We start from the raw sequence: 24,848 nt of genomic DNA, 5'->3' as shown, positions 1-24,848 counted from the left end.
CGACGAAACAAGGTTATCATTAAGCTCCCTACCTCCTTCACGCTCACAGCTCACCCAAACCGCTACTTGCACCCCTCCATTACCCGCCTTGGTTGGTCCACGCAACAAACTTCAGCCGACTTTTTCTTTTTTCTTTCCTTTTTCTGTCCTCTACTTCTAGCTGGTTTTGTTTCTGTTGGAGGTGTTCTGCTTCCTTCTTTTCTTCCGTCTTTACTCACATTTCTCCCTCCCTCGGCTCCCTAGGAAGAAGCAAAAATAATATAGCTATCACGGAATAGTCGACTGCCTACAACCTCACACTTCCCTGTCATGGCTTCCCTAAATGCTTCTCAAGAAGCCCTTCGCGATAACATTCGATTCTGCCAGCAGCAAATGGATACGCATAACCTTAACGACCCAAGACAACAAGAATGGGGGAACTCAATGGGAGAAATGAAAGACCAGTTGATGGATTCATCAGGTCAAGGAAGCAGCGGGAGTGGAGATTCTAGTCCATCTTATGCAAGCCTGTCGTTGGGACACGGCGATCGTGGGAGGAAACGAGATAGAGACCACGATCCGGTCGAGCTTCAGTATCTTGGCATTCGTGAAGCGAAGTCACAGAAGACTACGCCGAGTCCAATTCCGATGGTACTGCCGGGGATTATGGACACTGGCAATGGGGGAAGCTCGTATGGGTATCTTCCGCGACTAAGGTAGCACGCATTTCATTTATTCAACAAGTAACCTTATTCTATAAATCTTTCATACCATCCTAACAATAGGATCATTATTGACCGTATTAGGGATCCTGGATTATCTCGGTCTACGCCAAATTTGGTCAACCTCATTGACCGAGAGAATGAGATGGGGCGAATTTCAAGCAATAATCTGCAGGAATCCCAGCTATTCAGGCATATGCAGCCCTCACATGTAGTGTTACAACAATCACAATGGTCCCCCAAAGATATAGATAATGAAAGGTTCTTAACTTCTGCTCATATACCTCCCCTTACCTCCCCATGCTAATTATTGTTAAGGTTTAGGACTTCGAAGCCCGACGAGGAAATAGCCAGGGCCCTCCAAGATCTTTATAATAATCCCGAATACTCTTCAAGTGATTTCGGGGAACCCGGTCGTTCAGAACAACAGGTTGCGGATTCTCCCTTTTCTTCGCCACTGAGACCAGCTAGAAGCCAGATGTATCCTTATTCTCAGCCTTCAAATTCTATCGCCCCCCAAAATCGGCAAATTATTGAAGTTGATGATGACGAAAATGATAACGAAAATGGTTATTACCCAAACGGGGACTTACGGCTACCGCCCATGCGAACAAATGGAACATATGAAACACCAAGAAATACTGATCTAACCAGCTACCAGCCGGCTCGATGGGGAATTTTTGACCATGAATTCGACTATGATTTAGAACCGGTTATCAATGATCCATCACTGGCAATCGTAGATAGTCAGGGCAATTTGCTTCAGGATTTGGGTAAACAGTATAATGATGACTGGCCTGTACCTAATTCTCAGTCTCGTTACAAACCCGAAATCCATAGGTACATCGACCACATCCGTCACGATCCCACCAAAAGTTTAGATGAGATCAAGACTTTGATGGAAAATATCCGACCTGATATGGAAATACCCCCAGAGGACCGCGAGGGGACTCCTCCAGAGATGACCTACCCGCTTATGGAGCATCAAAAGCTTGGCTTGGCTTGGTTGAAGTCAATGGAAGAAGGAAGTAACAAGGGCGGAATCTTGGCGGATGACATGGGCCTTGGGAAAACGATACAGGCACTAGCACTCATGGTTTCCCGAAAATCTACCGACGAGGCCAGGAAAACCACGCTGATCCTAACACCTGTTGCACTGTTGAAACAGTGGGAGAGAGAGATTAAGGTAAAACTAAAGCCTGAAAATAGCTTGAAGGTTTGTATCCATCATGGCACTAGCAAAAAGGCCAAGTCTTTCGCAGACCTTGCAAAGTTTGATGGTAAGTTTTTGATTGATTAGGTCACCCACCAACATGATTGCTAAATTTTATTTAGTTGTTCTAACCACCTTCGGAACCGTCGGTAATGAATATAAAAAGAAACAGCTCTGGGAAACTCAAGGGCGTGAGGGTTCTCCTCCAGGACTCTTTTTTATCGGTGAAGAGAGCAAGTGGTATAGGGTCATTATTGATGAAGCTCAATGCATTAAGAACAAAGACACTCAGTATGCGAGGGGCTGCTGTTCCATTGATGCCGAATATCGACTTTGCTTGTCCGGAACTCCAATGCAAAACAGTTGCGATGAGTAAGTATTATCACGAATTAAGCTCTGATGAAAAGTCTGCTAATTGACCTTGCAGATTATTTTCACTCGTCAGGTTCCTCCAGATCAAGCCGTATAATGAATGGCCTGAATTCTCAAAGGTAGAATATGAAAATAAATTTGAATTATGGCATTTTTACTAAAAGAATGTGGAACAGAACTTCTCGAAACCACTCAAGGGCAAAAACGAGCTCTCTATCACTGCAGCGATCAGAAAGTTACAGGCACTGATGAAGGCAATATTGCTTCGCCGGACAAAATCGTCAATGATTGACGGCAAACCTATCCTCACACTACCGGAAAAGACAATCGAGATGGTGCATGCTGTTTTTAGCCCGGACGAACAAGCCTTCTACCAGTCTCTCCAGGATAAATCGGTTCTTGCATTCAACAAATATCTTCGTGCTAATACTGTGGGAAGAAACTATTCGAACATCTTGGTGCTTCTTTTACGCTTGAGGCAGGCATGTTGTCATCCGCATCTTATAAGGGATGCCGAGATGACGAATAATGAGCCAGTTGATGATAGAATGGGTCAGCTGGCAAGAGAATTAGCACCAGATACCGTAGCTAGACTCAAGGATTTTGACGCGTTCGAGTGCCCAAGTATGTTTCTCAGTAGCTATTCAAAGTGACCGGACTAATATCTTTATAGTTTGCCTTGATGCCGACGAAAACCCTTCAATAATTATACCTTGCGGTCATGCGGTACGAATCTTTCTCTTTCTTCTCTGTGTTCAAACACTAACACCAGCGTCTAGTTCTGTTCCGAATGTCTCGCTAGACTCCACACTCAGCATATAGACTCGACCATTCAACAGGGCGATGAGGATAAGGGGGGATGCAGATGTCCTAAATGTCGGGGCGAGATAAATGTGGACAGAGTGATTAACCTGGCCACTTTCCGTAAAGTTCACCAACCAGAAACCTTAAAACCTGGCGATAAAGATCAGAATCCGGAGGATGGTGACCTGATTTTTGATACGGATGATGATGATGATGAAGAAGATGAAGAGGAGGATGATGATGAAGATCTTGTGGATTTTGTAGTTCCTGATTCGGAAGAAGGAACGGATGATGGTCTTGAAACTTCTGATCGTAAAAAGCCCGCTAAGAAGGCTCCGAAGAAAAAGGATGCTAAGGGCAAGGGAAAGGCGAAGGTGAAAGCCCCGCCAAGGACTCTCGCGGAGGTTAGAAAGGATGCCATGAGAAATGCTAAGAGCAAGAGGCAATGTACGTGTTTTCTTCCTCGTAGAAAGTCATGAAAACTAATACTTGTTTAGATATGAAGCATCTCCAGAAACGGTGGATAAGTAGCGCCAAGATTGACAAATGTGTCGAAATTCTCGAAAGCGTTGAACGAAACGATCCAACGGAGAAGACGATCGTTTTCAGCCAGTTTACATCACTATTGGATCTTATTGAAGTGCCGATTAGTGCTAGAGGCTGGAAATACAGGCGTTATGACGGCGGAATGTCGAGCACACATCGCAATCAAGCCCTCTTGGATTTTACAGATAAGGCCGAAGTTAACATCATCTTGGTCAGCCTCAAGGCGGGTAACTCCGGCCTGAATTTGGTTGCTGCATCTCAAGTTATCATTCTGGACCCGTTTTATAATCCCTTCATTGAGAGTCAGGCTATCGACCGTGCACATCGAATCGGTCAACAGCGCCAGGTCTTTGTCCACAGACTTGTTGTAGAGAAGACAGTCGAGGATCGTGTTCTTGCGTTACAAGATAAGAAAAGAAAATTGATTGAGGGTGCTCTTGATGAAAATGCTTCCAAGGGCATTGGCAGGTTGAATTCGAGAGATTTGGGATTCCTATTTGTATGTTTTTGACCCCAATCTCTATGCGCTTTATACGGCTACTATAGAAACTAACAATATTTTAGGGTGTCCAAATTCATGATTAAGTGCGCGACTATAGATATATATATATATATATTTTTAGTTCTCGGTCAACCCTAGATATTCATATCCCGCCCTGGACGCTATGGCTATGATATGTTGGCTTGAACTCATGGGGTGTTTTTACTTTTCCGGAGTATCATGTATTGTCCCATTCATTTTATTACTTCTATCCGTTTTTATTTTTTATTTCTTTATTTTTATTTTTTCACGGAAATCTGTTTAGGTTTAGAGGATATATTTACCATGGATGGCGTTTTTCTTTTTCTTTTTTTGTTGCATTGTCATTCCCTTTGTGGTTTATTATTTCATTATCTTGGTTCATTCGTTTTCCACGATTCATGGTCTTTATCGTTTCCGGTCTCATCTTTTTCTCCGATTATTTACATAGGGTGGTGCTTTTCTTTAGGGGTTAAGGAGCTAGCTATACAAATTTAGGTTAAGGAATCAGGGTGTAATAGTTGCTATTAACGTTCATAAAAATCAATTCACTAGGTTTTATTTTATTTCGTGTAGCCTGCTGATTGTGAGTGCTGCCCTATGCTATGCTGTATTTTATTTGTTTTCTATTCAAGGTGGGAATGTTTTCACCATACCAATAATACACAACAAATGAAATCCCAAGTCCCTACTCATTATTGGGATTTCAGATAACCAGTAACAGTATGAGAGAACTGGCCGCGTGTTCCTATGAAACAAAGATTACGAGATCACACACCTGTAGGTACTGCACATGCCTCCAGCTAATCATCAATAAACTCATGTTGTTTCATCACTCATTTAAACTTTCCCTTTCATATCAAAACGCTTGCAAAACGGGCCGAGGGCAAGAAACAAGGGAAGGGGGAAAAAGAAAAAAAGCCCATTCCGATTCGCCGGGCGATTGGGGCCACCACCGCCCATGCAGGTAGGGTAGAGGTACATATATCTGTTTTCCATAAAGTGGTCCAAGCTCCCGATGTTTTTATTTCCCCTTTACGAATAATAAACCTGCGAGGTCGGAGGTGTTGTTGGTCCACAGAGGAGCGTTACATAGATAATCGGGTTCCGAGAAAGTGGCCCAAGCTCTATCTTGGTGTGGTTGGTGTGTATGGTATGGAGTAGATTAGGTGGGAGAATTGATTGATTGATTGATTGATTGATTAAACGCAGGAGGAGGGGGAGGGGGAGGGGTAGGGGGGAGGGGGGAGGGGGGAGGGGGGAGGGGTAGGAGGAGGAGCAGAAGCAGGAGGAGGAGCAGGCACGATCAAAAGGGTTCTGGGGTACCGCTTACCACGTGTAATTGGAATCGAGATTTAATCGATGTTTCAGGTTTCGATCACGCGCTTCTTGACCGGGAAAGTGGCAAGGAAGGGTGGGCAGGCGGGTATGTTCGATAGACATAGTTTATCTCTATCTAGAAGTACCAATCTATCGTACCTACATGTCAGTTATGTTTTATTTTTACGATTGATCTTTTCAATGGGATGATGATTGTTCTTCATTCTATGTATGCTGGCTTTCTTCTTTCGCCGGATGGAAGCATTGGTATACCGGGGTTATGGTGATGATGGGGTGTGCTGAAACCAGAGAGGGGAAAAAAAAAGGGCTTCCTACCAATGGCGTGCCATGCACAGATAAAAGATTCCATCAACGAGTGATTTTTGATGCTCCAACCATTGGTGTGTGTGTAGTGTTGCCAAGACCCATGGGGTGAGGTAACCGCCAAGATGCTTCTGGAATCATTTCCTCAGAGACAACGTCAGGCAAGGGACGGCTCCTCTTGGCACAATGACCCGCGGAGGATTTCTCCCCCTTCCCCCGCTTACTCTACTCTACAATGATGGTGATAGGAAGCGAGCGGAGAGGTAAGGTAAGGGTTGCCCAATTTACAGATTAGTTATGTAACACCAAGCTCGCTCCTCCTCCCTCCTCCTCTACCAGAGGCCACAGCGCACTGCGATTACCCATTCTCACTTTTTCACTCAGGCAAAGAATCGTACGTCTGGGGCGGCCACTCACATGTGACTCAGAGGGAAAGGGCCGGGTAGTTGCTGGGGGAATTAGTTCGCAGAAATGACTGTCATTGGATATTGGAGTCATAGGCGGTGGCAGGGCAGGGCAGATGCTGCCGACAGGGGAGATGTGGGTTGATCTCAACGGCAGTGATCGCCGGATGATTGGGTTGGGGTTTGGTTTTGGCGGACGGGTACTTATCGTAATATCCCGTAGTGTTGGCTATCTGGGTGTGCCAAGATCTGGGCATCTGGTGTGCCAGTAGGATGCCAGTGAGGTTGGGCCTATGACTGAACCCTACAGTTCTGTGCTCCAGATTGGACACAGCCCAGCTAGCGTTTTCAGAGGGTAACGCGTTTCGAGAACTAATTGAAAACATGCATGCGCACTCGGAATATTAGTAAGGTTGGCTTTGTGTCCGAGACAAACCCTGGCGTCCAAGATCTTGAGAGTATTTTTAATGAGGGCTCAAGACTTAAAAAAGGGCTGTAGATATTTGCTTCTTTTGGTTTTTTTTGCTGTTTTCTTTTATCCAAAGGGCCGAGTACCTAAGTAGATAATTAAATTGATACCCTGACCCAAGATCCCAAGTCTAGGTATGTACTGTCATATATCGCCGATTCAAGACCCTGCGGGGGCGTTCAGAAGACAAAATAATATCCTAGCCTCGTCTCGTATTACGCCATCACTAGTAACGGTCTTTATTCTTAAAACCATTCTATTTCTTGTGTAAGCTGTGGCTTGCGTCTGGGTAGTTCGCCCATCCTTTCTGACAATTATTTTGTCTTCATTGAATTCTAGAATAATCTCAAGGTATCTTCGAGCTCTGTTTTATCAACTCTGAGCTGTATAATGACTTCTCAAAGCAGCAAGCCTCCCTCCTCTTTTGTATATTGCACCGCCACATGCTCATACACTTCTCTAGAAAAAGTGTCTTTATTGATATATCCCTCTGGAATCGTAGATGTGTCTCTCATTTCGACCCGTCTTATATGCCATAAACGTTTTGATATTCCAGAGCTTCTACAGTCTGATGGCTCCAATCTAAACGTTAGGTCATTTCTTTTCGAATTGAGGCCATGAAAATTAAACCTCAAGACCGTATCATGGCTATCTACTAGCAACGTCGCATAGAATATTGGTCACGTGGGGGCCACATAAAGTGTAAATGATGGAACTACCACCTTTACTCTTCACGTGGCCTATATTCCAAGCGACGTTGCTCATAGGCATAGCCATCAAAACTCCTGGCTCATTAATGCCATATGATATGAGGAGTGTTCCTCAACTCAACCCTATCCGGACCAGGATTAATTCAGCGGCCAAGATGCGCAGTTGTATCAAACGTCTGATATGATGGACTTTTCCACTACCCGCGAGCAATTAGTGTAGGATCTACATCCCAACAATTCAAGCCCAGTCATAGTCTGTCAGTCCAGGTGAGTGGGCTGTACTGTGGAAGTGTCTATTCCAAGTGCTAACTGAGTATCGATGAGCGTCAAACAATCAATTCAACCGTCTCCGTTTTGCAAGGCCATGGTGCCGATTCATAGCTCATATCGTGCCCTCTCCAATCGGGTATTACGAATTAATACCCAACCTCCTCTCAACTTACGGAAGACAGGGTTGATGTAGACTCAGTCTCAAGTATTCTCCCCCAGCCTCCGAACGGCACTTTCTCCACGAAGGAAAACACCCATATTGGCGGTGTGCATTTGCCCGTGAGTACTAGTGTATAACAATGCGCGTGCGCGCCCCTTCATGACTTGTGACTCATCTGCTAGAGTATGGAGACTGAGTCTGGGACGCCAGATTAATATGACCGTCTCCGGCGGGGAGGCGAGGAGGGGTGACTCTTGCGGCAAAGACGCAGCCTTCCAATTAATATTGCGCCTCTACTGCGCACTCCCAACCCCAACCCCCCCCCCCCCCCCCTGGGGGGGCACCCCGCACGGGAGTCACAACGCTCGTCTAGCGTAGGCTCGCCAAAAGTCTAAATTGACAGGGGCGTCTGTATTCCTGAGTCAAAATCAACAGGGCCTCTATGGCTGTTTGTTCGCCGCCTTTAGCTAAGAGACAGCAGCCTTCCCGAATCCGAATTTTCGTCCTGTTCTAGACACGACTCGTCTTTAGCATCTACCGCCAAAACTCGATAAATTGGCTAGCCCTCGTGAGATCAAAGTTACTTCTATAGAAACTTCTAGCGCAGATCGATGCCATTTAACTAATTACTTGATTAGAGATAATCCCTGGATGGAGATAGCCAATTTTTCGAGTTTTAGCGGTAGAGTATCCACCACCTCTCTTGGTATTAATGTCGATGTCGAAGCCGTCGGTCCGGCAACGGGAAGAACAAGGGGACGGGGGAGGGGTGGCGGTGGGGTGGCTGCCTACTTATAAACAATGGAGCGGGTAAGTTAGCAAACATTGCGTGCTCATGGCCGCGGTTGTTGCGGTGGCTGTCATGATGACATATTGTCACACCGGAATTAAAAAGAGGAGATATGGGAGCTAGTATCGCCTGGTCGGCCGAGACCTGCTCAGAATCTGATGCTCTGCAGCCTTGGCAACTTTGGACCAAAAATTACTGTTTGTGGGAGTTGCTTGTGGAAATCTCAACTATATCATTACCCTATATGGAAAGCCAAGAACCAAGTTTGTACGATATGCAGAGCACCAGATTCTCGGCCGACCAGGCGATAGCTACCAGCTTAGCTAAGTACCTGTAGCTTGATCTTAGGGCGCGTTCTACTGTAGCGTAATATATACCCGATCCCTCTATCACCATGTTCATTTTTTTTTTTTTTTCTTTCTTGTTGCGGTGTTCTGGTGACCGTAAACATGGGCCAATATCACGATCTATTGTATTTCCAATTGGCAATAATTCAAAATGGAATAATGAATACCATCATATGTACCCAGCGCAAAATAAACTATGTAGCTCATCACCCTAATCTCTTTGTTCGCTGAATTCACCATGCTGCAAAAACTTCGGGTATGCTAGATTGTGATCTTGCAACCTCGGTGTAAAGCATTTGCAGGACACGACGTTTAGTACGCGAAAGTTATGGCCGGGGGGGGTCTAACCTTAGGTATTAATATTGCGGGTTCGTTACGTCAAAGTCCCCCGTTTCGTCTAGATACTTTTGAAAACGCTAATACAACACCTACATGTAGTTAGTTAGACCACCGTGAGGGTAGGGTCAATGATATTTTCGCGGATAACCTCTACTCGGTGCTACTAAACCAGTCTGCGTAACTAATGCAGACCACATGTAGCTAGTACCTATACCGGGGACTAGACTAGCCAAACTCACCTCGCCTAACCAACTCCAACTACCTCTTCTCTTGGCAGTATCAATATCACGGGCAATGATCAATCTACCAGTTTTCCCACCCCCCCCCCCTCTGGGTCTGCGGACAATCATGACTTCTTTTGTTCTTCGCCCACCAGCGCCCTCCTATTCGCCCAGCGACAAGGCGACAGAGCGTCCGTGCAACGTTACATGCATCGCCACGTCGATTGCCTGCCTGGGCGCTTAAGGCCCCCCTCCGGGCCGCAATAGTCAAAACAAAACGCCCGCCCACGGCGATAGTTAACCTGTACCCACGGAGAGACCTGTACCCACGGAGAGACCTGTACCCACGGAGAGACCTGTACGGTGCTGTACTGTAATCAGGCAGTGTGCTGAGACCGAGACCGCCGCCCACAATGTTCCGCCTCCCCAGAGCCCGCAAGGACCCCACCGTCGACGCCGACGCCGACGCCGACGAGAACTCCAGCAACTCTGCCCCCACGTCAACATACACCGACAGCGACGCGTCGTCGTCCGAAGAGGCCTACGAGCCCGGCCCCTCCTCCTCTCGCACTACTAAACGAAAACCAAAACCTAAGTCCGAGCCCGAAGAGGCCTACGAGCCCGGCCCCTCCTCCCGCACTACCAAATCAAAACCAGAACCCAAGGCCAAACCTACAAAGCGGAAGCGCGTCTCCCGCGCCGGGCTCTCCGCACGCTCCAACGCCGAGCACCAGCGGCAGATCAAGCGCCAGCGCGCGGAGAACCAGCAGGCTGACGCCCAGCAGCAGGAGCAGGAGCAGGAGCTACGGACGGTCCCTGATGCGCTGGCGCCGGAGCTCATCTGTGTGCTGATCGGGCTGAACCCCGGTCTGGTGACGGCGGCGGTGGGCCACATGTATGCGCACCCGCGCAACCACTTCTGGCGGCTGATGCATGCGGGCGGGCTGACGCCGGACCGCGTGTGCCCGCCCGAGATGGACCAGCGGCTGCCGGAGGTGTATTCGCTGGGGCTGACGAACCTGGTTGAGCGCGCGTCGGCGGGGCAGGCGGACCTGAGCAGGGCGGAGATGGAGACGGGGGTGGCGGTGTGTGAGACGAAGCTTAGGAGGTGGAGGCCTGAGAGCGTGTGTATTGTGGGGAAGGGGATATGGGAGATTATTTGGCGGGCGAGGATGGGGAGGAGACTGGCGAAGGAGCAGTTTGTGTGGGGGTGGCAGGAGGAGAGGTGGGGTGCGGGCCCGGGGTGGGAGGGGACGAGGGTGTATGTGGTTCCCAGTACGAGCGGACTGGCGGCGGGGATCTCGATGGAGTTTAAGAGGGAGTGCTGGAGGACGTTGGGGGACTGGGTGCAGATGAGGAGGGGGGAGAGGGGGGAGGTGGCACCGAGGGCGGTGGAGTAAGCAGGGGCGGGAGGAGGGGCGGGAGGAGGAGATGCGGAGGAAAGGGGGGTGGAGGACGCCGACAGGGTGGCGGAGGAACATGAAGAGAACGAAGATCAGGCGGGAAATGCCTAGTTTGTAGTTAATTTTGTTTATTTGATATTTCATACATGGTACAGTGGAGTCCCGATATAGTACCTGGCATTATCGACAACACCATATCCTCGATTGCAATTGTAGCATATAGTTGGGCAATCCCAAACGAGTCGGTACGGGCAAATTTGTTCTCGATACAAGCATATTCTCGATAGTAGCACACGAAAATCCGTTCCCGACCATATGCTATCGAGACTCCACTAAAGTTAAGTAAGAATAAGATAGAGAAGCGTCTCGTATTGTGGTTGATTAAAAATAAAATGAAATCTTTCGTATCGTTAAGGTGCCCGAGAATCACAATGTCTCACTCGCCTGGTGGTGACTTTTCGAGGATTGATTGTTTGGTCGATTATAATTGACCTAGTGATTCGTTCGGCAAGATTTGGGAGAGCTAAACACATTAGCATATTTTATAAGATGTCATTGAGAAGTAAGTGTATGCATACTAACGCTGCAGCACAGATGTAAAAGATAAAGCCCCTCTGGCAGCACAGCACAGCACAGCACTCAATCCCTATTCTTCCCTCCAGAGACCAGTTTCTGTTTCTTGGCACCGTGAAGAATCCTGTTCCCTGCACCGTAGGTAGTCGTAGCCTTTCTCTTAGTCGCCGCGGACGGAATATTTGGCGGGGCAATCGGCAGGGGCGAGGAAACCGGCAGCGGTGAGGAAACCAGCGGCGAAGAGACAGCCGGTGAGGATGCCAGCACCAGAACGTCCTCGGCCTCCATGAGTCGCCCAGTCTCACTACTGAGATCACTAAGCTCGCTGCTTGACGACAGAGGGACTGCCACCCGATCCCCGCCGTTCTCGATTGGGAGCGCATCATCGCTAAGGGGAGGCGGCGAGCTGAGCTCACTAGAATCATTGTCAAGCAAAGGTTCTGGGAGATCGCTGCTAAGGTCATCATCCAGTGAGAGATCGCTGCTAAGATCATCATCCAGTGCAGCGGACTGAGTTTCAGCGAGATCACTGCTGTAGCAGTAATAACCAGAACAGTTGCAGGCTTGTGATTGCTGGGCGTCGGTGCTGTGCGGCTGCTGCGGCAAGCCATACTCGCTCGAGGGGCTCTCGTAGTCGGAGTCGACGACCGAAGCCCCAGGGCTTGTTGGGTCGGACGTGGAGACGTTGGCAATCAGAGCAGGCAAAGAGGGCTCAGAGTCCATATTCTCGCGGAATGCATTATTTGCAGGGCCCGGGGGTGTGGAAGGATAAACCACAGAGTGTGTATCGACCTCGCTGACTGGATCGTCAAAGACGGCGAGGGGGTCGGTGATGCATTCAGTCTCCATCGAGGTTGATCTTTCCTCTCGCTTTCTGTGCTTAGGCTTAGTCTTGGAGGTGGGGGTTGTGGTATGTTTGCTCATTGTGAGTGGTGATGATGATGACGATGATTGTGGGATAGATGGAGAGGTGGAAAGATGAAGGAGGGCTGACCTTGGTCTTGTGTGCGTCGCACACCGGAGGCTCGCTATGAACGAGGCCTGTGATAGGGTTTCGTGACTGCTGTCTGTGCAGTAGTTCACGATCGGGCCTACAACCGCAGCAATGAGTGAAGGGAGACCGCATGGTGTGGCGCGCTGCCTGAGATCCCCGCGGTGCTGATCCCCGCAGTACTTATCCCCGCAGAATTGCTGCATTGAGACTGGCACTGGCCGCCCCTCGTAGCTTGCTTCTGTGGAGTGTCAGCAGCCAGGCCAGGCGGGGTGGATAGGGTGAGTACATCAAACACCTGTCTTCAGGATAGGTTTTGTATTTTGTCGTCGTGGGGTTGAAGCATATATATTGAGTATCTATGAGATGGCCTACGTGTAACTAAGAACGAGAACAGAAGAAACAAGCTCCTTTGATAATGAGCCAAAGCCGTGATAAGTAGACAAGTATTATCAAGACAACCAAACTCAAAGGAGAGAAAGAAACTGCCTCACCATATATATTACTGGCAGCGATAAATTTGGTTTTGAACGCGTAGGCACTAATCCTGTCCCCCCTTATAGCTCAGATGGACAAGACGGGGCCAAGCGCTTATAGGGGACAAGCCGAAGAGCTAGAGATAGGCTGCAAATCTAATTACATGTACTCGCGACAGGCATGAAGTACCCGAATATGCAGCTGCAAGTTTTTGGTGTATTTTTGACTTCTACTCCAATGGAAATTGCAGATTAGGACGTGCATTTTCGGGTACTTGTTATCTGCTGCGAGTAGTATATACATGTAGCTATACCGAGTATGCAATGTGTATTTTAAAGGTTTTGGTTGGCTGTGTTTTGGGTGTTTCCTTTTCTCGAGCTATTGATATTTATGGTGGAGAGTCAGCTAAAAAGAAAGGTTATGTTGGAGGTTATGTTAGGTTACCGTTTCTTTTTGTTGTTATTGAAATATTCTGCTATTCGGTGATTGTGATATGTTTTGTGACTTTGAGATGTTTGGGATTATGATGTGTTTTGGGATTGTGATATATCAACGGTATACCACTTTAGCAGAGCAGGGCAGAGGCAGTACACCTCTCTGGTGACACTCTTCACTAGGTATTCTTTATTTCATTATCCTCACCGGCCAAAGGCCGGAACCGGCTTGTATATGTATAGGCCAGTTGATTCTGCTTGCGTTTGCTTGTGTTATTTCTGGTGGATGGATGTTACAATTGCTTCATGGATTCTCACTCGACATGCTTAGTACATGTAGTACACGGTGCTGCCGGAGATCGTAGCAGACATGTACCACTATCAGGACATGTAAGACTTCCCGGAGAAGATATTTTTTGTGTGACGAATATGAAAGGCCAGGTAACTACTTTGTAAAGATCTAGAATGCTCCTCCTGTGTCTTCTCTTCTCCTCCCCCCCCCGATGATCATGAGCCGATCATAGTACTCCCAGCTATTCCATCAAACTCTACATACTCTATGCTATACTCCAAGAAAAGACTATAGCTAGGAAAAGCAAGAAAAAGATAACTCCATTAACTGTTTCATGACTTCTACCCTCTACAGACACTACCCCCACCTCCCCTTCTTCCTTATCCCACCCCCACTTCCGCTCGCATCCCCACTGCCAGACCTCTTACTCCCCACCCGCCCCGAAAGAGGTGGTAGCTGTGGTACCGGTTCAGGACTACCTTCAAACAGCAGCAGAATCGGCGGGCTACTCGGGTACTCAGACTTGACGGATCCAGGCGGACTGTACGGCGTGCTTCTAGCAGGAGCAGACGGAGCTCCAAAGTTAGGGCGAAGCGAAAGCACCATAATTCTACGCGGGGGACTAGGGGGCTCAATCCGAGCATCGCTATCGTCGGGATGGTGCTCAGGTGTCGTGGCTCCACGATGGCTGTTAGGGGGCTCAGCCAGGAAGGCTCTGCGTCTGTGACTGGCACTAATTCTTGCTCTTGCTATAGCACCCTTCTCGGCTGAACGACCATGCACTCTCTGAGAACCCGCCCTGGCATTGCCACGGCCTCCCAACGCCTCCAACTCAGCCGACAGTCTCGCAGCGCCAGCTGCTCCCGTCAGGGGGGACATAAAGGGGTCTCCGAACGGCGAGGGAGGCCTGTAGGGGCTGCTGGAGCTGATGTAAGGCTGCTCAGCTGTGAGGGGTGAGGCAGCGGCGGGGGTGGGTGTGTAGAGACGCACTGGCGAGCTGTCAAGTTCCTTCTCCTTGAGAACGACTTCATCCTCTTCGAGCTCCGCGGGTGGGGAGAAGGTCGGTGAATATCGCTCCCTGTCAAGCTGTGGCACCCATTCGGTATCATCGTCCTCCTCGTCCTCCTCCTTCTTGAAAAAGACTTCCTCTTCCTCTTTCTCCTTCTTGATCACGGATTCATCTTCCTCATCTGACTCTATGGGCGGGATGAAAGTAGGCGGATACCCCTCCCTGTCCAGCAACGGCACCCATTCTTCTTCGTCCTCCCCCGCAGCTTCAGGCGTTGGGGTGCGAGTATTGACGGGCGGGAGGTAGGTGGACCGGTAGCCGAGGAGGTCCATCTGAGGGATCCATATACTAGCTTGGTCGACGCATGGTCCGAGAGGGGGTCTGGAGCTGCGACGCGAAGGGAGGGGTTCTTCGTCGTCACCCGATTCTTCTTTGATGGGGGCTTCTTCTCCTTCTTCTTCGGCGGAGAAGGATTCTTCTTCTTTGACGAAGACTTTCACCTCTTCCTCCTCCCTCCCCTCCTCCTCCTCTCCTTCTTTAATGAAGACTGGGGTCGCCATTATGAAGATAGTTGGTCACAGGTTCTCACTCGTGTTATGTTGTACGGTGGTTGGTTTAGATGGCGTTAGGTGTCGGCTATGCTGGTTGGTCGTATTACTGGCGAGTGACGTTCTATGATCCCCGCGGATTGCAGATGTTTGTGTTGCTAGGTTTTTTGTTTGCGGTATGTGGGAGGTCAATGTCTCTTGACGGATTAAAATATAAGTAAGAACCCCCTCCCGTGTGTGCGAAAGTACAATAAGTTCTAATGCCTATTAAGTTCATCTCATTCAACCTCAATAACAAACAACGAACGACCCGACTGCCTAAATAACTTATTTATATTCTCGTCTCGCGCATTGAATGCTACAGCTCAATAAGTCCACCATAATATCTCACCCCGACCATAAATCCACTATTCTATTGAAACAATCAATCAACCCATTCAATACTCTACAATCACAAAACCCTAACCCTTTGTTATACAAGCAGATACAGTCGCACCTCGCTATGCCGGATGCCAAGAACCAGACAATTCCATACGGGATCGCAAATATTCACGAAAAATCCGAGATAGCAAATTGGTTTTGCGGTAAGAGAATTAAAATCCCAGAGGATTTCGTACGGGACAGCAAGGGATCCGGGATATTGACTGTAAGGCTGAGATATATAAACTTGGCAACCCTGAGTTATACAAACTAACCTCAGTTATACAAACTAGCACTCAGTTATCCCAAAGTCCGGTCCGTCGAACCAGGCTGAGACTTTCGCCAAAAGTTTGGGGAGAGATCGGACATAGATTGGTTTAGATGGAATAATCGTTAACACTAGCACTCTTTCGGCCTCCCCTCAAAAGGGTCAGCAATGTCTCTCGGTAGAAGCCATCGGATGCGAACCAACCCCAACTGACTGAGGATTTTGACAGGTGATGGCGATAGGTTTCGATAGTCTCGAGATGGTCGCGTGCCTATCGCTACTCGCACCCCTGCATCATACCACACCAGTAAAGTAGGTGAACCGTTTTTACTTTTTTCCAACGTTGGTGGCTTGATCGATCGACATGTGAATACTGCATGATTGCAACCACACTCGGCCTCGAAGGGAGAAGGGGGAGAGAGCTCTTTATATACCCTTTCTCGGAGAATTTTTCTACACGCCAAGAGTGGGGGATGTGCAGCATTGTGGATCCAAGGGGTGGATCTTCGAGCGGCCTGTGCTCGATGTGTTGTCCGGAACTCTTAGGTCCGGCCTTAGTAGCCATTGTAATCATGAGACTTACATACGACCTCGATACATCTCTTACCAGCTACATGTACCGAGATGGCTATGCCAAAGACATCTGCCGTGGTTGTGTCTCTAGAGCGCTGGCACCATCAAGTTTTTGCGTTCGAGATACAATAGGTAGTCTACTTCGAATTTCTTACCGCGAAAACGAAAAAAAAAACTGGTTATCTCCGTCCTGGGAATGTCTCTCGAGTGATTGGTTGAGTTTCCCATAAAAGTAACCCTGACCTCACGGGAGTTAGCTAATTTTTCGAGCTTTGACGGTAGCTTGTCTTCTGGTGGTTATTTATATTCGACCCCTTGTTTCGAAGCTGTGAGAGAATCTTTGAGCTCAGCCGTGTTGGAGTTTCAAGTATCTCCTGTCTCTGTCTGCCTACCTGACAATGTCCCCCAAAATCCAATGGGGACCCCCCAGGCGAATAGCTAACTACAAGAAGCTGTCAAAATCCGAGTTAACGGGGACATGGGGCTGTGTCAAGGGGGAGAAGACTTTTCATAGGGAACGTTCTTTTCGAAGCCAGAGTGGAGAGCTAGTGGGCGGGGTGGTAACTAGATGAAGAGGGATGGGATGAGATGTGGCTGTAGGTTCCAACGTTTGCTATTACATACATGCCATACAAAAATGCGCCATGCTCATGATTTTGGGTGTCGTTATGCAACAGCAGCCTAGTTTACAAACGTCAGGAAAACACGAGTAAGTCGTCGTAGCCAACAAGAACCCGAGAATGCAAGCTGCAAGCAGGGTGTAGCTTTTTCACCAGTCGCGAATCAGAGGCCGTTACCATCAAACGTCGTTTCCTGGTTCTTCTTGACTGCCACGAGTATATCGTAATTGTAGCAACAGATTGGGCGATGGGAGGAGGAGGGTAGATGGTGGAAGAAAACGCAGAATATATATTAGTCTCCGAACCAAGCATATCGTGCAGTGCCGGAGTATACTCGAGCTGCATCAACCAGGGAGATCGAGAGGGAGATTAAGACTGGGACTGGGCACGCATATAGAGTGGTCTCCGGCTTCTAGAACGCACGACCAAACAAAGTCTGTCAAGCTGCATCAACGGCCGAGGTGGAAGACAGAAAACCGAACTGGACTAGGGGGCTGGACTGGATACGCATATAAGACCAATCCTCTCTCTAGGCCAGACTGCGCAAAAGAAATTAATTACAACCAGCTAGCTGTCAGCTATGAGGCAGACTGATTCGGTCCACATATGATATTATGCCCCCAGCCGCACCCCCATGCCACATTCCTCGAGCCCCAGGGTCAGGCTCTCTCTCAGCGCTGGGGAATGGACGAAATGATAGAACTGCATATTCTATGACCCTTCCATTTCGTGGGGGCCAGTGAGAAGATGGGATGGATGACCCTGCGCTGTTAGCTGTGGCGCGGGGGGGGGTAGCTGCAATGGTGGAGATGAGTTAAGGTTTTCTTATTTGTGACCCTAGCCCTGCAATGAGCAACGGTTTCGGTAGGGATGTGATCTGTACTACTAGAGAGTACATCGCGAACCTAGATCGTGGTAAGCAGATATGCATGGTGCATCTAATCTGCTCTAGAGCGGCATCTAATCTAGAATACACGCGGGTATCTGTCAGAGCGGGCGCGGTGTAGAGAAGGCAGACAAGACAGGCTGATTGACAAACTCGCTAGAGCATAGGCGTTTGTATGTTTGCTCGCCAATCGGTCGACCCAGCCCCTTGGGAAAGAGACACCCATTGGGAATTAAGGAGCCGCATGCAGGAACCGCGAGATTTGCAATTTGGGCTGAGATGGTTCAGATGTAGGGTGCATGTGGCACATCGGATGCAAGCTGGGTTGGGCTGGATTGGAAGGGGGGTGTTTGTAGTTGTGGATGCATTCATTAGCTGGGAGGGGGAGTGCTGGCTGACCATAGTATCTGGAGACTCTCTGTCTACCTGCTTCCAATACCATGCATGACCATGACCATCATCAGCCTCTCTCACTGACTCCTCTTCATCTCCTTCCTTATTCTACGGCCCCAAGCAAGCTACTAGGGCCGCCAAGCAAGCAGGCACCCACTAGTTGTTCAACGTCATTCCACCGCAACACCTACACATTCAATATCTGCACAGTGCACAAATGCCACCCAATCCGGATTCTGCACCCTCTACCACTCAGCATTATCATGTCAGCAATACCATCATCAGCATAGCCCAGGCAGGAGGACTCTTAAACCGCTGAGCCCTCGCAATACTCAGTGCTCTTTTACCAGTACGGAAAAAACAAACATCAACCTACATACCTAGTTCGCGATGCGCTCACCAATAATAACTCTCCTGCTCCTGCTCGCAGTTGCAAACGCAATCCCAACTGTAGATACCACTCAGGACGAGACTGAGTCCGTCTCCACAACGCCACTGCTCAACAGCATCCCCGCCACCGAAGACACCAACCCCCACTACCTCATCAAGCGTAAAGGCGGAGGAGGTGGTGGAGGTGGAGGTGGAGGTGGAGGAGGAGGAGGCGGAGGAGGAAGCGGCCGAGGCGGCGGCAGCAGCAGCAGTGGCAGCGGTAGTCGCAGCGGCGGCAGCAGCGGCACCGGCGCCGGCGGGTAATTCCCCCTTTCCCCCCTCTCCCAACACCACTAACACCCCACCAGGTCCCGCAGCACCGCTGGCGGCCGCACAACCACCGGCTCCGGCACCCCCCGCTCCGTCGGCGGCTTCTACGGCGGCGGCGCCAGTGTCCCTTTCACCAGCGGGCGCGCCTCGCCCAGCGGCCTGCTCCCCACGTTCCTCACGCTCTCGGCCATCTCCCTGTTCTTCAGCGGCGCCTGGCTGTACGGCGGCGTGTACAGCTACCGCTACGACAACCCCGTGCAGTACGAGAACGCCACGAGCAGCAGCAATGTCACGCTGCCCGTAGTGTGCCTGTGCCAGGAGTACGCCGTGTGTGGGTGCGACGAGAACCATGATCGCGCGTATGTGGATGCGATGGTGGGGAATGCGACGGAGGGGGGTGCGGTGAGTCGGTTGGAGGTGGTGAATGGGACGAGGACGTTGGTGCTGAATGGGACGTTGGAGAATGGGACGACGGCGGATGGGGGGACGGAGGTGGTTTCAGGTGGGGCGGCGAGGGCGAGGGAGGGGGCGGGGATGCTCATGTTGGTGGTTGTGGTGGGGGTGGGGGTGGTGTTGTTGTAGGTGGGGTGTTTTTGCGTTTCTTTTGTTGGTGGTGGTGATGATGAGGTGGGGGCTGCATGCATCGCGGCTTGTGACCTCGTGTTTACTATGCTTCTTGTAATGTTTCTTTTGTAATCGTTATAGACTTCTTTCTTCTTCGTCCTTCCTTCTTCTTCGTCCTTCCTTCTTCTTCGTCCTTCCTTCTTCTTCGTCCTTCCTTCTTCTTCGTCCTTCCTTCTTCTTCGTCCTTCCTTCTTCTTCGTCCTTCCTTCTTCTTCTTTGCCCCCTCTTCTTTCTTTCTTTTGTCCCCGCATCAGCATCAGGTGCATGGCGGACCACCCATCATTCTTCCACATGATGAGCCCTTTCCTTTCCTTTCCATACTTTCTTTTGTTGCTTCCTTTCCTTTCCGGCCCCCATGAATTCTTTAGATCATCCATATCCATAAGACGGATATATGTACAGCACATTATGGCGCAATGCAGTGTAGTGCAGTGTAGCCAACAGCCAGGAAATAAAAGCGTCACGCCCGCAATTGATGTTGGCCGAGTGACCATATAATATCATATCACATCCACATATGATATCCCGTGACTGGGCCTGTGTGACGTTGGTTAGTAGTTGGTGGGTGTGGGTTAGGGTTCCTTTGGTGTTGGATCGATGTGACGATGCTTTCTTTTGCAGCTAGCTGAAGAGGTTGAAAGTGAGGAAGTGAGGTTAGAAGTGAGGTGAGCAGGTGAGCTTAAGAAGGTTGAAGGGAGGATGAGGTAGCTGTGCAGGTTTCGAAACGCACCGATAACGGTGCCAACCATGCATGGGGTCGCGGCTGCACCCGCACCGCGCGCGTTGCAGGTGAGACATACAGTTAGGTGCAGATGTGATCGTTGGTACTAAGGACTACGTAATTTTGGCTGTGTTTATGCGGTTGTCGGATTACGGCTGGAGAAAGTGGTTCTTGGGGAAGCTGGGGAGTATATATTTTTTTTTCTTTCCTTTTGCTGATGGAAGGGGGGGGGAGGGGGGTGGTTTATCGGGTTGGTTTCTCGTGAGATTTGTCTTCGCTTATGATCATGAGGCTGAATACATGTAATCTACGTGTGGAGTGGGATTTGTTTTTGTTTACAAAAGTGTAGTTTTGCGGTTTTGCGGATCGAGTATCAATCTATCTAGATTCCCAGCGGTACCAAAAAAAAACAGCGCGAAACATGTACCCACCTACCAGTAGTTGGTAGCAGCAGTTGGTGGTTAGCCAATGCCAGCTACCAACCCCAATGCGCAGCCCTAATTAAACAAAAAAGTTCTCTCGTCTAGAGCTAGCTCCAGAAAACCCCAAACCTCAATTAATCCTTTTCCCGCCAAACGATCATTACCCCCGGTTGTATCTAACAATCTTATCTGATAATCAGTAGACCGGCCGAGGTCGAACGTGACGATATGCAATAAATATGCACGCCCAGAATAGGCAGTTGCTGTGCATGGCATAACATGGGTCTAACCAAGGCTGTCGTCTACCTAGGTTGACTTCCCCGGATTCTTGAGCTGAGCTTGTTGTGTACCTGTCTGTTATCACCGTCAAATGAGAGTGTCTGATAGTGAGCTTGAAGAGAGAAGGAATTGAAGAAGAGATACTTACCTATACACACCTATACCTACATACCTACAATACAAGATGAAGGGAATCCAGCTAAGCTCCTAGGTCAAGGTGAGCTCCTAGGTCAAGGTGAGCTCCCCCTACCTCCCCCTCTCAAGAGCGCGCACAGCTCACCCCCCAGGGTCCCGCCGACCTCACCGTCACAACCCTCCCCGACCCCGTCCCCGCCGCCACAAACTTCTTCGACCTCCTCCAAATCCGAGGCAAATACCAGCACGTCCGTCCCTGCCCTTACCCCCTCCTCCCTCTCCTCTCTTAGCAACCCCCTTCCCCTTCTAACAACCCCAACAGCAACCGCCCTTCGCCTGGATCTCCGGCATGGGGTTCGCCGGCGTAGTCCTCCACGCCCCCCTCCCCCACCGCCAAATACCCCGTCGGCACCGCCGTCTTCGGCGCAAAACAGGGCGCCTACGCAACGCTCGCCACCGCGAAAGAGGACGTCCTCCACGCCGTGCTCGTGCATGCGGGGGCCGGGGGCGTCGGGTTGGCCGCGGCGGGGACGGCGGCGAAGTCGGACGTGTGTAGAAGGTTTGGGGCGGACCATGGCGTGGATTATGGGAGCGCGAGGGTGCTGGAGCTGACGGGGGGGAGGGGCGTGGATGTGGTGTTTGATCCGGTGGGGATGGTGGAGGCGTCGTTGAAGTGTGTGGCGTGGAATGGGCGGGTGCTTGTGGCGGGGTCTGCGGGGGGGGGGGGGCGTGATTGAGAACGTGGCGCTGAACAGGGTGGGTGCTGTTGAAGAATGTTACTATTGTGGGGGTGCACTGGGGGGGGAAGTTCAAGCCCACTGTGTACGATAAGGAGTTTGTGGGATTGGCGAGCGTGGGGGCGGGAGAGAGACGTGGGGGAAGGTTGTGTGGTACAATGGTTTTGGTGTAAACGGGATAAGTTATCCCTCCTGGGGAGGATAAAAAATGGTCGAGACTTCCGCTTTGGGACGCACAAGATAAGTAACGGCCATATCAGGATATCGTATGCCATTTGAGGACATTTCGTGCCCCAATATGGTCTAGCTTATATTCAAAATTATATATCCTGTCTATGTAGTAGGATAAAGTCAGATTATAATATTGAATCTCATCGTGAGGCTTCGATCTCCTCCCCACCGAATTATATATCCAATTCCATCAACCAACATCTTCAGATCATCTCCTTCGGTGATCATATGGGCTTGTAACAGTTAGGAAATACAATTAATTGTTTAAAGGATAACATGCACATGAGTCTGGCGAAAGCGGGCATGGATGGGCGATCTATACCACGCCCATACCCGCCTCTATATGATACCGATCATGATGATGGTGATCATGATGATGGTGATATATTAGATTATCATGATGATGCCTACATGTACATGTATGTAGGCATTCGGGACTTATGTAGACGTTTTCACAGGTGTGCCTACCAGTACTGTCACGCAGGTGTCACGCAGGTGTGCCGTCCCCGCACTGCTGTCACACCGCTGTGCCGTCTCCGCCGCCTCCTGCCGCTTTCCCACTAGCAGATATCTTTTCTGAGTGATTAGGGCGAGTTTGAGCTTTTTCACGGATAAGACATGATCCTCCCTCAGAGGATACCACAGCACCAAAAAAGATATCCCATTATCTTTGATAAGTTATCTTTTTCAAATTGTACCATAGGGAGAAGGGGAGTCGTTTGTAGAATACACGATACACGATAGTTAGACCGCGTTCTGTAGCACTGTTAATGTAGGCACAAAACCTCAAAAAAAAAATTAGCTTGTTCTGGTTCACTCTTTAATTCGACTCTTCAAGAGCTGGAGGTAAAAAAAAAAAAGTGGTTTTCCGTAGCGGGAATCGAAACCCGGCCTCGCTGTCGTACTTGTTTCCTTTCGAGGGCATGCACAAACACATACGCCACTACTACGGAACCCGAAATAACTGTGTGTTGGGGGGGATTATAAAGACAGCTTTCCCTCTAGGTGTCTTCCTTAAGATGTGAGGTGAATCTAGGATGAAAGTTTTCAAGTCACCAAGTCTGCGGCCCCCAAGGCTGCCTTTTCACATCAACTAACTAGGGACATTTTCTTATAATAGTTTATTTAGGATTGCTCAGTATACAAATTGTAGAATCTACGTACTAAGTAGCTGGAAGCGTCGAAGATTTGACATTAAAATTGTGTCTATCACGGCGCCGTCGTGGGCATAAGATATTGTGATTACCAGGAACAGCTAACCCACACTAGAGGGGCCGGGGGGCCCTCCACTCTGCTTAATCCTCCGCTTTCTCTTTTTAGGCCCAGCCTGTCTGCGGTGTTTGTCCAGCTCACGTTTAGGATCCTTCCGCTCTTAGGCTCTCACCAGCTCTTTCACTTTCTTTCCCCGCAGCTAACCGCAACTACCAATGGAAGGGCCCGGATCGAATCCCCAGCGATAACGCATGTCACCAAAGCCAGCATCTACGGTCTCGACTCCATCACAGAGAAAAAATATGCCTTTACAGGCGGGAATTTCTAGGACCTATTGCTGAGTTAAGCCCGCAGATGCAAGTGTACGAAACAGGAGACATCTGTTACTCAACAGCGGAGACGCCATGTAGTCGAGTGATGGCTCATGAAGACGTCTAGTCTTATCCTGTCTGGCTACAGGTAGTTAGTGGTTCTAGCCCTACGACGGAGTCTTATCGCAGTAATGATGTGAACGATATGGAGAGAACAGAGGGGATTATCACGATCTCTCGTTGATTTGTAGAGTACATGCAGCGGCATGCAAGTCCAAATTATTAATCACAGAATATCACTCGGGATAAGTGAATTTATAACACGGTAGACCTAACCGAGAACCTTTGCAGGTGATCTCGCGTTGCCAGAAGATGTTAACCCTAGCAAGTCGAACAGCAGACGGGATCTGCCAACTAATACTAGAGGAATTATTCCGATGCCCCTTCACTCCTTTGGACGTTGAGACTCAAGTCCCTGTAAGATTATTATATATCACACGCCTAGGCCAGAACAAACAGTCCAGTTGACAGGACTGTTTATCAAGCATGTCGTTGGATGAATGCACTGGACCCTGGGCTGGGGACATCCAAATGATCTACCGCGCTAGACTTCGTATGAGGTGTCGAAACCGATTTAAGTTTTAGACTTTGATGAAGCCTAGTAAAAGCACAACTCATGGGGTGGACTCTATGAGTGTATGTATACCTACATCGTTCGCGGTCCCCTTTTCAGCGCTCTTAAGCAATATTGAAACGCACCTCTGATAGCGAACATCAACGATCTAGTGTCCCGTCCATTGATAGGAGACACAGCGGATAAATTGGAGCAACTGCTGTTTTGACATGGAAGGATATCCCCCGTCTGTCCGGAGTTCTCCTCCATCCCGCGCGGACAGCTTGCTTCAAACCAGGGATCGGGCCTTGTGCCACCCAACTTGGGCCGTTGTAAGAAAGCCTTAGCATCAAACGTTGCCAAGCTACATGTGGTTTCGAAACCAGTGTTTGGTGGCTGACACAATAACGGAGTCGGTCTTGGCAGAGGTCCGAGGCTTGTTACGACGACCACTTTGGCCCGTGATC

General features: G+C 49.3%; 7 protein-coding genes across 7 annotated transcripts; 5 read left to right on the top strand and 2 right to left on the bottom strand.

Annotated features, from left to right (window-relative positions):
• Window positions 1–309: 309 nt before the first annotated feature.
• On the top strand, window positions 310–4,221 carry H6S33_003528 (uncharacterized protein; the record flags this gene model as incomplete). The annotated part of the gene is made up of 10 exons (XM_044834880.1): window positions 310–695; window positions 786–962; window positions 1,026–1,981; window positions 2,037–2,286; window positions 2,342–2,405; window positions 2,463–2,910; window positions 2,960–3,012; window positions 3,066–3,537; window positions 3,588–4,135; window positions 4,201–4,221. 10 exons carry the CDS (start codon window positions 310–312, stop codon window positions 4,219–4,221), a joined length of 3,375 nt encoding a protein of 1,124 aa, XP_044691889.1.
• Window positions 4,222–9,923: 5,702 nt separating this feature from the next.
• Window positions 9,924–10,910, top strand: H6S33_003527 (uncharacterized protein; the record flags this gene model as incomplete). The annotated part of the gene is made up of 1 exon (XM_044834879.1): window positions 9,924–10,910. One exon carries the CDS (start codon window positions 9,924–9,926, stop codon window positions 10,908–10,910), a length of 987 nt encoding a protein of 328 aa, XP_044691888.1.
• Window positions 10,911–11,552: 642 nt separating this feature from the next.
• H6S33_003526 (uncharacterized protein) lies at window positions 11,553–12,410 on the bottom strand (the record flags this gene model as incomplete). Its single annotated transcript, XM_044834878.1, has 1 exon — window positions 11,553–12,410. The coding sequence occupies one exon, from the start codon at window positions 12,408–12,410 to the stop codon at window positions 11,553–11,555; it is 858 nt and encodes a 285-aa protein (XP_044691887.1).
• A 1,627-nt stretch (window positions 12,411–14,037) lies between these two features.
• On the bottom strand, window positions 14,038–15,249 carry H6S33_003525 (uncharacterized protein; the record flags this gene model as incomplete). Its single annotated transcript, XM_044834877.1, has 1 exon — window positions 14,038–15,249. The coding sequence occupies one exon, from the start codon at window positions 15,247–15,249 to the stop codon at window positions 14,038–14,040; it is 1,212 nt and encodes a 403-aa protein (XP_044691886.1).
• A 179-nt stretch (window positions 15,250–15,428) lies between these two features.
• Window positions 15,429–17,183, top strand: H6S33_003524 (uncharacterized protein; the record flags this gene model as incomplete). Its single annotated transcript, XM_044834876.1, has 10 exons — window positions 15,429–15,454; window positions 15,510–15,578; window positions 15,862–15,883; window positions 15,951–16,005; window positions 16,061–16,086; window positions 16,155–16,237; window positions 16,707–16,712; window positions 16,781–16,865; window positions 17,067–17,094; window positions 17,176–17,183. 10 exons carry the CDS (start codon window positions 15,429–15,431, stop codon window positions 17,181–17,183), a joined length of 408 nt encoding a protein of 135 aa, XP_044691885.1.
• A 1,604-nt stretch (window positions 17,184–18,787) lies between these two features.
• H6S33_003523 (uncharacterized protein) lies at window positions 18,788–19,678 on the top strand (the record flags this gene model as incomplete). The annotated part of the gene is made up of 2 exons (XM_044834875.1): window positions 18,788–19,086; window positions 19,135–19,678. 2 exons carry the CDS (start codon window positions 18,788–18,790, stop codon window positions 19,676–19,678), a joined length of 843 nt encoding a protein of 280 aa, XP_044691884.1.
• Window positions 19,679–20,467: 789 nt separating this feature from the next.
• H6S33_003522 (uncharacterized protein) lies at window positions 20,468–22,014 on the top strand (the record flags this gene model as incomplete). The annotated part of the gene is made up of 5 exons (XM_044834872.1): window positions 20,468–20,509; window positions 21,354–21,359; window positions 21,430–21,525; window positions 21,600–21,641; window positions 21,712–22,014. 5 exons carry the CDS (start codon window positions 20,468–20,470, stop codon window positions 22,012–22,014), a joined length of 489 nt encoding a protein of 162 aa, XP_044691883.1.
• Between the last annotated feature and the right edge of the window lie 2,834 nt (window positions 22,015–24,848).

The sequence above is a fragment of the Morchella sextelata genome (assembly GCF_020137385.1).
Source record: "Morchella sextelata strain SCLS chromosome Unknown scls_15, whole genome shotgun sequence".
NCBI lineage: Eukaryota > Fungi > Ascomycota > Pezizomycetes > Pezizales > Morchellaceae > Morchella > Morchella sextelata.
Note: the sequence above shows the minus strand (reverse complement) of the source record. Positions and strands in the feature narration are given on the sequence as shown.